This window comes from Dioscorea cayenensis, chromosome 8 (assembly GCF_009730915.1).
Source record: "Dioscorea cayenensis subsp. rotundata cultivar TDr96_F1 chromosome 8, TDr96_F1_v2_PseudoChromosome.rev07_lg8_w22 25.fasta, whole genome shotgun sequence".
Lineage (NCBI taxonomy): Eukaryota > Viridiplantae > Streptophyta > Magnoliopsida > Dioscoreales > Dioscoreaceae > Dioscorea > Dioscorea cayenensis.
Window position 1 is genome coordinate 15,215,149 of NC_052478.1, and position 14,044 is coordinate 15,229,192.

The window sequence follows — 14,044 nt, forward strand, 5'->3', positions numbered from 1 at the left end:
TGGACGAATCCTTTTGATAATGATATACGGCCTTTTCTAGAATTTGTTTCAATTGCTTATTGGATACTTCTACTTGCCCACTTGTCTATGGATGATAAGGCGTTGCTAGCCTATGTGTGACTCCATATTTCCATAATGTCTTTATTAGCTTATCATTGCAAAAATGTGTACCCCTATCACTCAAGATGATCCTGGGTGTATAGAACAGTTTCTTTAAGAAATTAATTACAACTCTAGCATCATTTGAAGGGAGAGCTTATGCTTCTACTCATTTGGAGACATAGTCGACTACAACTAAAATAAACTTGTTACCAAATGAAGTAGGAAATGGGCCCATGAAATCAATACCCCATATATCAAAGATTTCACATATAAGAATAGAATTCTACGGCATCTCATCTCATCGAGAAATATTACCAGTCCGTCGGCAATTATCACAATTCCATACATACCTGTGAGCATCCTAAAAGATTGTGGGCTAATAGAAACCTAATTTGAGAACCTTATCGGTTGTCTTGCTTGCACTAAAATGCCCTCAGCGGGTCCTGAATGACAGTGTTCTAGAATTTCCCATCTATTGGCTCATAGTACGCATCATCTGATGATCTGGTCTGCACACATTCTAAGTAAGAATGGATCTTCCCACATGTAGTGCTTAAGGTCTGGAAAGAATTTCTTCTTTTGTTGGTATGTGAACCATTTAGGAAGGGTGTCTGCAACCAAATAATTGGCGAAGTCATCAAACCAAGGGGGGTCTTCATCTCTTACCGTGTTAAACTTTTACATGCATTCTTCAAGGAAGGCGTCATCAATTTCTCTATCATCCAACAATTTTTTTAGGACCTTCTAGCCTGAATAGATGATCTGCAACCAAGTTCTCCACTCCTCGCTTATCCTTGATCTCCACATCAAATTCCTGTAAAAGCAAAATGCACCTGATTAGATGAGGTTTAGCATCAATTTTACTCATTAGGTACCTGAGCAAAGAGTAATCAGTGTAGATCACAACTTTGGATAACACTAAGTATGGTCAGAACTTATCGAATGCGAACACTACAGCTAGCAATTCCTTCTCGGTTGTTGTGTAGTTCTCTTGTGCATCATTCAAGGTTTTGCTAGCGTAATATATGGGATGGAAGTGCTTGTCCTTTCACTGGCCTAATACTGCTCCAATTGTGAACTCACTAGCGTCACACATCAACTCGAAGGGTAGATCTTAGTTTGGCGCAATCATGATCAGTGCCTGTACAAGTTTATCCGTTAATGTTTTGAATGCCAATATGCAATCTTTATTGAAATCGAATGGTGTATATTTCTCGAAAAGCTTGGTGAGAGGTCTAATGATCTGTGAAAAGGCATTGATGAACCTTCTGTAAAACCCCACATGCCCTAGAAAACTTCGAGTTGCCTTGACTGACATAGGTAATAGGAGTTTTTCAATAGCAGCAACCTTCGCCTTGTCCACTTTGATCCCCTTTTCTGAAATTTGGTGCCCATGTACTATTCTTTCCCGAATCATGAAATGAAATTTCTCCCAACTAAGTACCAAGTTTGTTTCCTCGCACCTTACTAGCATTTGTTTTAGATTTTTGAGGCAAGTGTCAAAGGAGTCGCCAAATACCGAAAAGTCATCCATGAACACCTCCATTGTCTTTTCCACCATATCCTCAAAATTTGCTAACATGCATCTCTGGAAGGTGGCAGGTAGGTTGTATAATCTGAAGGGTATTCGGCGGTATGCAAAGGTGCCATACAGGCATGTGAATGTAGTCTTTTCTTGATCTTCTAGGGTGAAGGGATCGAAAAGTATCCTGAGAATCCATCCAGAAAGCAATAGTAGGAATGCCCTGCTAATCTCTCAAGTATTTGGTCAATAAATGGCAGGGGGAAATGGTCTTTTCTGGTGGCATCATTTAGCTTCCTGTAATCATTGCACACATCCACCCTATGACTATCTTGGTAGGTATGAGCTCATTCTTCTCATTTGTGACCATAATCATTCCCCTTTCTTCAGCATCACTTGCACTGGGCTCACCCACGCACTATCTGAAATTGGGTAAATGATCCCTGCATCTAACAGCTTCATTACTTCTATTTTGATAACCTCTTTCATGTTCAGATTCAGCCTTCGTCGAGGTAAGGTAGAAGGCTTATGATTGTCCTCCATCAAAATCTTATGGGTAAATGATCCCTGCATCTAACAGCTTCATTACTTCTATTTTGATAACCTCTTTCATGTTCAGATTCAGCCTTCGTCGAGGTAAGGTAGAAGGCTTATGATTGTCCTCCATCAAAATCTTATGGGTTCAAAAGGATGGACTAATTCCCTTGATGTTAGTTATCTTCCAAGCTAGGGCTTTCATATGCCTTAGTAGAACCCCTAACAACTTTTCTTTTTCCTCCTTTTATTAAGCCTGTTGCAATGATCACTAGATGCTTCTACTCCTCCCCTAAGAATGCATACTCAAGGTGCTCTTGTAATGTCTTCAATTCCACAACCGGGAGTTCCTCAATGGATGGTTTGAGCCTATCATCCATGCTCAATGTGGCTCCAGTGGTACTTTCTTCTCCCTCACAAGCTTGATCATTACTGGCATCATTCTTTATTTCATAAACCATGTTTACCTCCTTGGTGATGCTATCTACATGCAAACTGTCAATTCTTATGGAGTCTTCTATGGCGTTGCTCATTGTTCTCTCTTCTAATTCTCCTATTTTTCTGAACTAATCTAACATTCTCTGCCAAACTATCTCTTCATTATGCCCATAGGAAGTATGGAGTGTAGAGGACTGCTCAACTGCATAGAGATATTATGCATAGAATTCCTGCGTCATGAGGTATTCAACCTATTGATCAAGCAGGGCTAGTACCCTCTCCAACTGACCTTTCATATCTGTAAAGAAAAGATAACTGTTTATAATATTGTGTAGTAATGATAGAAACACGTGATAAACTGAATTGACTAAATTAAATACAAAAAGGATAAATGACTAAAACACTAAGCTACAGGTTTTCTTAGAATCTCTTGACTGTGGTTCCCAGGCAACGGCACCAAAAACTCGACTGACATTTTCCTACTGGTGTTGGGTGTGTCAAAGTATGGATATATGAATATATAAGTATGAAAGTACATAATAAAATATCATATTCAGGTCCGTAATACCACAAGTGTACGGATCATCAAGTAATACTTCATGGATGAACATGAGGGTCGTATTTCCCCAGGAATGGCGAGAGGCTCCTATTACTTCTTTTTCACTTAATCAATAGCCTAAACATTTAGGTTCTCTCTTTAATCTAATTGTACAAATTATGGATACAATATAATTGAAGATAGTGTTAAGCACACTTGGAAAGAGTGGGAATATGTATAAAGATTATCTTTATTACTAATTATGATAGGCGTTAAGTATCAATTATGTTCTAGGATCGAATCAGGAGAATTCAAAGGCCTACTAACCTAATAAGCCATGGCGACTAGGTCCAAATCACTAGGAACTTAAGATGGAATTCCTCCCCTCCCTCAGGGTCACTCAAATGGAATCTAATCCTCCTCAGCCTCCTATGTTTGCCTTTAAGTGTGAGAACCCTATAAGAAGAAATCAATCAAACCCTAAGTCTAAGGGTTAATTAATCCCTAATATGAAAACCTAGCTATGCCTAATCTCTTAGAACATGCATAGATCTATCATGGCATGGGTGTCATCAATGCAGGGGCATATCCTCCTTATTCACATTAACAAAGATAAAAACAAATTAAAGCATGAAATGATTAAGAAAACTACAATGATATATATATTGATCAATCAAGATTCATAAACAATAACCAAAGGCCTTGATATACAATTCCACTTAAATTAGGTTCTCATGATGGACTAAAGAAAGTAAAACATCAAAGTGCAAAGAGAGCCACAAGACCAAATAATGAATAATAAACATTCAATATGTTCATAGACTAACTTCCTCCAATAATTCTCTAAAGGTAGGGATTAGACGATCCCAAGGTTGTCCAATGACGTGTGTCACTCACTCCTCTCTGATGATGATCTTTGAAGATGCATGTCACACGATATCTTCTCTGATGATGCTCGCTGACGTACTCTTGAGAAATCCATCGGAATCCGTTGGAATATGAAAGAAACACCATCTCCTGCCACTCAGATCTCCAAAAATCCGGCTGTCCTAGGTTCTTCGACAAAAGAATCTCCCCTATAAATTGAGAACACTAGGGTATTTATTGTAATCGGCTCTTCCATGGCCTCACCACGGGTGTTGTGATAACAATTGTGAGTAAGTTGTTGCTTGGGCTCCAAGTCTCATCCTGGCACGGTCTTTTGGAGTTATGCATCTTGACAACGGCTATTATGGACTTCACAACTGCCGTTGTGAGGCCGTTATGGCTTCTATGTTACTACCAATGAACTCATGCTGCCACGATTTGATCACGACAGTGGTAAATGTAGGCAACTAGCTTTGTGAGTTCCCATAACGGGCATTGTGAGCCTGTGGTGCAGCCTTGATTCAGCAACTTGCTTCATTTTGCATCAAAACCTCCTTGAATTCACTTCTTTCCACCTAAATTATAAATAAAGGTCGTTGTGAACAAAAGAATGTAATTTTGTACTAATGAAATGCTAAGCAAGTGCAATTTCATGAAAGATGTAGTGTAAATGATATAGAAAATATGATCAGTTTAGCACTTATCAGTGCTCTTATTTATTTGACCATCACTCATCCTGATATTGCATATTTTGTTCACATTCTTAGCCAATTTGTTAGTGCTCCCTGATCTACTCATTATGCTACACTTTTAAGAGTTCTTCGTTACCTCTATGGCACTATCACTTGATCTCTATTTTTTTCTGCCATGTCCTTTCTTGAGTTACATGCATACTGTAATGTTGATTGGGTAGGTGATGCTACTGATTGAAGATCTACTATTGGTTTCTGCATTTTTCTTAGAGATTCACTTATCTCTTGGAAATGCAAGAAACAATCCACTGTTGCGCTTTCCACTACTAAGGCTGAGTATGGTGCTATGTCATCCATTACTAAGGAAGTTCTTTGCTTGCATCAAATTTTGATGGACTTTAGTATCTCTATATCTGCCCCCACTCCTATCTATTGTGATAACCAGAGTGGCATCAAAATTGCTACCAATCCTTTGTTTCATGAGTGCACAAAGCATTTTGAGGTCTCTCTTCACTTTATTCATCATCATTATCTTACTGGTAATATTCTTCTTTTGTATGTTACCTCTACATAGCAGCTTACTAATTTTTTCACTAAGGCACATATTATCACTCAATTTCAGTTCCTATTTGACAAACTATTGGTTTACAACCCACCATGAGTTTAAGGGGGTGTGTTAGAGTGATATCGCTCTATGTATAATGTATATGCATATATACCTTGTATATCCTTGTTAATACATACTCTTACATACTCTTATATCTATTTATTGGGTTGTTTCCCTAATGAATTACAGTTTTCTTCTCTCACATTTCCTTAAATAAATAATAACTCTGTTGGAATAATTTTTGCTAAGTGGTAAGTTGTCCTTAGTTTTCCAAAAAAGTTAACATAGAAATAGAATTTTTTTTGCATTATGTTTTCTATTTCTTTACAAAATTTACCAGCCACATAGAAATAGAATTTCTCTAAAATGATGACATGATTTAAGATATTTTTGTTAAGCTACGTATCAGTTGTTTTTTTTCTGATTTTTATATATATTTGCAACTTCATTAATTGTTTGAAATACATTTTTATTGGAAAGAACAACTAACTTAAAACTGTAGGAGAATATTGTCATGTTAAATTTTGGATGAAATGTTAGAAGTTATTGATTTCTTGATTGAGAACTTAACCAAGAGCGCAACTTTTGTGCTTCCTTCCTTCAAAACCATTGGTAGAAAGAGATAAAACAATTAATAGGAATGGTTTTTGGTTATTCTTAGACACATATTACTCAATTTGTTTTTTATTTTATATGTTGTTTTTAATACACATGAATAGACTCTAAAATTTCTAAGCAGCAAATTACTTTTAAAATGTATCAATCAAAGATGGACAAAAGTTGAATGACCAAGCCAAGATTGAGCCAAGAAAACCTAAATGGAGTGGAAGAATTTCTCAATTTTACTTTTGATAACTCAAGTCAAGATAATAAGATTGTTTGCCCCTATATAAAGTGCGTGAATGCCCATTGGCAAACTCGTGAAATGCCATTTGAACATATAGCATGCGATGGAATCCTCCAAGGGTACACTTGGTGGTTTTTCCATGGAGACGATGTGGGGCCATCGACCTCCTCTGTGATAAATACTTTCATGGCTCCTTCGAGTTCTAATCCTCATAACAACAATCCCATGTTGCCTAGAAATGGAATGGAGGAGTTGTTGTAGGATGCTTTTAACATGAAACAAGCACGTGGGGACTCAAACTTTAATAATGCATAATTTAATGTTGAAGTGAATAATAAAATGGAACCCCACCAAGGGGCAACTGATAAACAACCTTCTGAAGAAGCGTCAAAGTTCTACAAATTTCTTGAAGACATGAATGAAAAACTATATGAGTGGTAGAAACATTTTAGACTATATTTTATGTTCGCCTTTACCATCTAAAATGCATGTGCGAGATGACTGGGAAAGGGCTCAACTACTTAATTGAATTTTTGAAAGAGTTTTTTCCATTGGTTGTTATTCCTTTGAGTGGTTGCGAGTCCAAGAAGGCCATTAAAGATCTTGGTCTTGGATATGAGAAAATGCATAGCTGCCCGGATGATTACATGCTCTACTGTGATGATAAAGATAGTCAACATTCGTGTCATGTATGTGAAATTTTGCGTTGGTCATCCACAAATGCTAATCAACCTTTGAACGATGACAATGAAGTAGTTCATAAGTGACCAACGAAGATTTTGAGGTATTTCCCTATAATTCCAAGATTACAGAAGATATTCATGTCCTCTAAAACTTCTGCTGATATGTCATGGCATGATGATGGTCAAACAAAAGATGGAAATTTGAGTCATCCTACTGATGCTCAGGCATGGAAATCATTCGACACAAGATATCTAGACTTTGCTTTTGATCCTCAAAATGTTAGGCATCTAGACTTTGCTTTTGATCCTCAAAATGTTAGGCTCAGTCTCTCCTCCGATGGTTTTAATCCATTTAAGTTATTAATTAATTCTTAATGTTGTTGGCAAATCAAAGGATAATATTAAATTTAGGCTTGATTTGGTAGAAATGGGAATTCGACATTAACTACACCACAAATATCTTCCCAATGGAAAAACATGATTGCCATGTGCTTCTTATTCAATGACGAAAAAAGGAGAAGGATGTGTTTTGCCAGTTTTGTAGGATATTAAAGTTTTTGATGCTTATTCTTTAAACATATTCAAATGTGTGAATTAGATGGAATGAAAACTTCTACAATTATTGCATGGTTTGCTTCCAATTGCTCTACCCTCATCAATGTCAAAGCAAGTAACTTCTACAATTTTAGAACTTTGTAACATATTTAAGATTCTTTGTGGAAAAGTTCTTAAAGTGAATGGGTTGGACAAACTTTAAAAGCAAGCGGCATTAACTTTGTGTCAGTTGGAGAAGATTTCCACCGTCATTCTTCCCTATAATGGTGCATTTGGGTGTTCACCTTCCATTGGAAAAGAAACTAGATGGACCCATTCATTATTGGTGGATGTACCCTATTGAATGGTATTACTTCCATGGGAAATTATTTTTTAAATATATATTATTAATTAAATTTTCTATGCGCTGTTTATTTTAAAGTATTTTTGGCATAGGGTCTATCGCTGAAGGATATTTGGTAGAGGAATTTGACTTTTTGTTATAGATTTTTGGTTAATGAGAAAACAATATTTGATAGACCTACACAAAACTTAAGAGAAGTGGATGATGAGGAATGTGCAAGCTCTTATTTGTTTGCAAGCTGTGGAGAACCAATAGGCAAGGTTGAGATAACAAATTTAAATGATGCTTTCTGGGCACAAGCACATCATCATGTCTTATTGCATCATAAAGCTTTTGAAACACTTTAGATGTAAGTTAAACATTTTGGGGTTTTTTTTCTATTTGGACTAGTTTCTGATATCTACCACTACTACTTTGTAGTGAGTATAGGAATATATTGAAGGATCACTTTCGAGGTCGACGTTTAAATGCACATGATGTTGATAGAAAATTCACCAAAACCTTTCATGAATGGTTAGGAGAAATTGTAAGTGGTGGAAAAAAATTTCATACTAGAATTCTCCATTAGTATGCCCAATATTTTTCCATAATTATATTCACATAACTTTTATAGGTTTCTCAAAGGGAAGATGTCACCAAAAAAGCTAGGTTTCTTGCACAAGGTCCAAACAAGATTGTAAAGCACTTGATGGGATATATTGCTAATGGATTTTGATTTCATACTAAATCTCGCTAGAGATTTAGGAGAACCCAAAATTCTAGATGTCTTGTCACTTCTTCAACAACAAGCTATGCCAATGCCAGGGATGCAAACCCTTTGGAAGGAAATGTAAACTATTATGGGATACTGAATGACATAATTGAGTTAGATTATTTTGGTAATAGAGGGATTAAGAAAGATAATTATGGATTTACAATGGTAAACTTCATGTGATTAATTCACACCAGCAAACATATCCTTGATGAGCCTTATATGTTCTCATCACAAGTGAAACAAGTTTTTTAGTCTCAAGATCCCAAAGAAGCCAACCGGTTTGCTGTGATACTTGATCAATCAAGATAAGTGTTTGATATGGGTGATGAAGTTACAAAAAATGAACCTAGAACTGAATGCTTTCCTTCCACTCATGAGGGTTTCTTAAGTACTAGTGATGACGAGCAGTGGGTCCATGAAGATGATGAGGAGGACATTTATTTGTAGCCTTAATGCATAGCAATCTTGAGGTTTTCGTCCTTTATAATACATATTTATTTCAAATCTTCCACTTGACACATGAACTCAGTAAGTTTTATGTGCATATATATGTATATGTGCACATTTTGTGTTGCATTTTTTTTTAATATGTATCTTCTAAACAAAAGAATGCTCTTGAATACAGCTAATTAAAATCAAATGCTTTCTTGAATACAGCTGGTTTCTTGAATACATCTGGTTTAATATGAATATTTCAGCTTAGTCTATCATAAGACCATTGGAGGAAATACTGATTTTTTGTTTCCTTGGGTAAATCTAGAGACTTAAATTAAATCTACAGTGATAGTGATCTAGGCCTAGCTTGTATATGAATTTGCTCTAGTGAAGCTAGTATATGATATGACAGCTAGTTAGGATTATCTTGAAGGGGGGAGATTGTATCTTTATTATGGATATGCACATATTGGATCTAACATAAAAATGTGGAAATGATATTTTTTGAATAAGCTAACTTGTTTATTTGCCAAGGTAGTAGAGCCAGTCTCTTATTAAGAGGAGTTGTGCAGGCAGTAATCAATATACCAATAATGAAAATGATAAAACTAGATATTACATCATAATAATACTATCAAATAGTTTTGCAAAGTAAACTTTGGTAACATAGAAGTTAGCTACCACCTGTATATAGGAGTTCAGTTGGAATAAATAGCACTTGGAGAATAGGTAATATTTAATATGTGTTTGCAATTTAATCTTTTAGATTATAATTGAATAAGTTCATTTCTATAAACCATATTGATGATGAACTTCAACATTATTATTACTAGTACAATAATATGAGCTATTTTGCAGGGTAATAGATAACCATCTTCAACTACTAAGCCACAAAATCATTCAAATAATCAACAAAACATTTAATACCTTCAGCGGGATCAACAACATTCATACCCATATTGGTTTTAAAATTCTCATATATCTTCTTAACAATATTTGTTTTGCTTTGATGTAGATAAGAAAAAAAATGCCAAAATTAAATTTGAAATGTATGAAAATAATCCAATCTGATGCCACCACAAATGATGAACCAACAAATTATATTTGTGTGAACACTACAATGAACAAGACTTGCAATTCCAACAATCCTACACCATTACCAGATGTTCATCACCATGATTTGACTTCAACATCGTCCAGTGATTCAAATCACAATGAAGAAGGTGCAATCAATTAAGCTCTCAACATAAATGCAAGTAACTTAGAATCTTGATTTCCAAAAACACAAGATAACCTTTAAAATACAAGCATTCATTCAATATTGATACTAGTTTTTTTCTGTTCATTTCAACAAAATCAACAACATTCATACCCATTTTGGTTTTAAAATTCTCACATATCTTCTTAATAGTATTTGTTTTGTTTTGATATAGATAAGAAAGATATGCCGAAATTAAATATGAAATGTATGAAAATAATCCAGTATGATGACACCACAAATGATGAACCAACAAATGATGTTGGTGTGAACACTACAATGAATAACCCTTGAAATTCCAACAAATCTACACCATTACCAGATGTTCATCACCATGATTCGAATTCAACATCCTTAGGTGATTCAAATCACAATGAAGAAGGTGCAATCAATGAAGCTCTTAACCTAAATGCAGGTAACTTAGAATCTTGATTTCCAAATACAATTTTCGCATAACTTAGCAAAAATATTCAATTATTTTTAAAATAACCATGTTAATTATCGTAGTTGACAACTCTTGACCATGAACAAAGAAAGACCCAACGACTTTGAAGGAGTTGTGGTCTTTACCTCCTAAAGAGAAGGCTTTTGTGAGTGGCAATCATTTGGAGCAACCAATTGGGGCTAAGCCTCAATTGTTAGCTGGTTATTTGGGGATGCTTGCCTGATCTAGTCAGTGGATTGGCCTTCATTATGAGAATTGGTATAACGTACCAAAAATATTGAAGAAGGAAATCTTTATTTGTTGAGGTAAATCATCCTTATTATAACTATCTATTTTTGGTTATAATGATGAAAATGTTGTTTGTTTTATATTATTAAACTAAGATTTCTATAATGTTCATTAATAGTTATGATTCACACTCGAAATCCCAAGAGATTATGTGCTCAAATCTTTGGGGAAATAAGTGGAGAGATTATAAATATGACTTGAAGAAGCGATACTTAAAAAAGATATATTGGACAACAAGCAAACAAGGACAACCATCTTGATGGAATTATTCGGTGCAATTCAAATAATTGGTTGATTTTTGGTATTCAAGGAAAGGCGAGGTGAGAATAAATTTTTTTTATTTTATTTGGAGCTAATGTTATATTTATCATTTAGAATATCATGTTGTAGGAATCCAAAAAGTTGGGATTGCCTGTAGAAAGCAACAAAAATATATACATACTTCTGGATCAAAGAGTTTTGCAAGAAACGAAAAAGAGATGGTAAGTGACTTGTAAATGCAATCATTGTTGGTAACTTTCATTGGTGTAATTATTATTGTCATTGTTATTATTATATATCATTATTGTTATTTTTCTATTGATTGCTTCAAATGATTTCTAAATGATATGTTGTGATTGAAAGTTGTTTGTGTTTACTTACTTACAGGAGCTTCGTAGTGGGGAAAAGTAGGCTAATTTGAATTTTTTTTAGTGCAACACACACACATGGATCCCTTGTGAATGTAGAAATATCATGGTACAATTGTTTTTCATGATTTTTTTTTTTATTATTGCTATTTCATTCAAAATGTAATTTTAAAAAAAAAATTGTGTATGAATGTAGGAAAAGACAAATAAAATGTTAGCTAAATATCAAGGAGTAGATGAGGATGCACAAATGGTTGAAGCAAAAATTTTGACTCATGTGATTGGAAAAGAAAGGTATGAGTGAGTCCGAGGACTTGGATTAGGCCCAACACCTAAAACTTATTATGGTTCTATAAGTAGCTGCATTTCTACTGCATCAAGTAGCAAAGTAGATGATTTAACTGAAAATTTTCATCAAATGGAGCAAAAAGTCCAACAATTGGAACAAGAGCTTGAGAATGAACGTACATAGAACGGAAATTTAATTATGTTCCTGCAAAATCAATTTCCTGGACCTACTTTCCATATCACTAACATAGGTGTCTTAACTTCACAATCCCAGGTATTATGCAATTGTAAATAACTATTGTCTTTAATTTTACCTTCTAACCATTTAATCATAATTAATTACAGAATCAATCTCTTGGAGCGAATACCCCTAAAACTAACATAGATGGCTCATGTTCACAAGACTAGGTAATTAGACGTTATAAAAGTTACTGTCTCTATGTTTATTTTCTCATAAGTTAACTATAAACATAGAGTCTATTTCATGGAGCTCAATGATATTACTTCTCAAGCTGAAGAGTGAAGATTGGTTCTTCTGTATCTATGTCTATGGTTTTGGATGGATGGATTTGATTTGGATGGCTACCATTGTTTGTTGATGTATGAGATATATACATATGCTTGCTTAGTTATATGCAACTTTTCTTATTGTGCTACTACTAAAGTTGATTTGTAACTAATTACTAGTTTGGTAATTAGGACAGTTTTATATTACTCAATCATGTATGATATTTCATAGTAATCTGTACATGTTCAGCAGGTTTGTATTTGAGTATTTATGAGATTTAAAAAAGTAAATGTGATTGTTATTTTCCAGCCATTTTATACAAAAACGCAGGTAACCAAGAAGCATGTGATTTTAAAATCTTCACGGCATTTTTCTTAACAACGCTGGTAATTAGTAAAAGCAAGTTGCAATTGATCCCTTGTGTTTTGAACAAATTAATGCCGGCATTAAAGAGAACGTGTGGCAGTTTCAACGACGTTTAATAAAGCAATCCCTGGTGGAATGGTGGCGTTTGGATAAACAACACTGTTAGTTTCATGGTGTTTACCCATACAATCACCGGTATGTGGTGGCGTTTTTAATACAAGTGCTAGGAAAGTAGAGGAGAGTAATGACATGTTACAGTGACTTTAGCAGCATTTGGTTGCAGAAAAATAGTGAAAATACTGGCCTTTTAGTGTAAAACGCCGCAACGTTCCCACCTTGTGAGAATAAAAGCACCGCTCTTCCCGGTGTTTGAGAATACAAATGCTATGGCTTTCCCGGCGTTGTAGAATAAAAACGCCGCTACTTTTCCGACAATGCCGTTGCCCATGCTAGGCGTGGCGTTTTATAGGTGCGCCACCACATACTATAACTGTGTTTTAAAATGCCAATAAATAATGAAAGACCCGCCGACGAAGTTCTTAACTGGTGTAGTAAGAAAGCACCTCCAAAGATCATATTCTTCTTCATTTAGCTAGGATCTTTACAACATCTCACTTACTCAGATTTGTAAAAGAAGATATGACCTTTACAGTAAAAGTAAGATCTGGAATGATTTACTTGAAAGGATCTCTTGATCTTTGGTAAATTTTTTGATAGGGCATCAAACTATTACACTTTTTCATTTTAGTGTCCAAACTTCAATTTGAATCAAAATGATTACTCAACTTCAATTTTGTTGCACCAAAGGATTGTCCAATAGATTCCAGCTTATTTTTTATAATGTATTGTCAGAAATTCTCTATTAGCAGGTGAGATGGAATTATCAGCTGAACAGACAGTGTGTCATATAGATGATGGCAGAGAATTTCGGACATATATATCATCAAAAATAAGCTAGAATCTCTTAGATAACCACTCAGTGAAATAAAATTGAAGTTTAGACCCCAAAATAAAAAGGGCCATAATTTAGTAGTCTACTAAAAAAACAAAAATTAACCCTGGATCTAAAAGAAAGTGGCGTACTATGGTGATATCAGCATATATCGGCAAGGTAAAAAGTCCCTCTCGCTTTGCCTGGAACTCTAATACCATATAAGCAAAGAGAATTAGAAATTAGTACACCAATAAGCAAATATGTACGTACATGTTCAGCAAAAACATGCTCTATTTAAAAAGCTTTTCATTTCTTATTTTCTAATCATTTACCAAGGTGTCAGGATATATATATATATATATAATAAGGTTTAGACAAACTTATTAGCTATTAAGTAAACCTCTTATTATT

The 14,044-nt window shown here is 34.8% G+C and overlaps 1 protein-coding gene across 1 annotated transcript; it reads right to left on the reverse strand.

Annotated features, from left to right (window-relative positions):
• Nucleotides 1-820: 820 nt before the first annotated feature.
• LOC120267316 lies at nt 821-2,691 on the reverse strand. Its single transcript, XM_039274973.1, has 3 exons — nt 2,465-2,691; nt 1,622-1,811; nt 821-916 (listed from the first exon to the last, which is right to left on the reverse strand). Exons 1-3 carry the CDS (start codon nt 2,689-2,691, stop codon nt 821-823), a joined length of 513 nt encoding a protein of 170 aa, XP_039130907.1.
• Between the last annotated feature and the right edge of the window lie 11,353 nt (nt 2,692-14,044).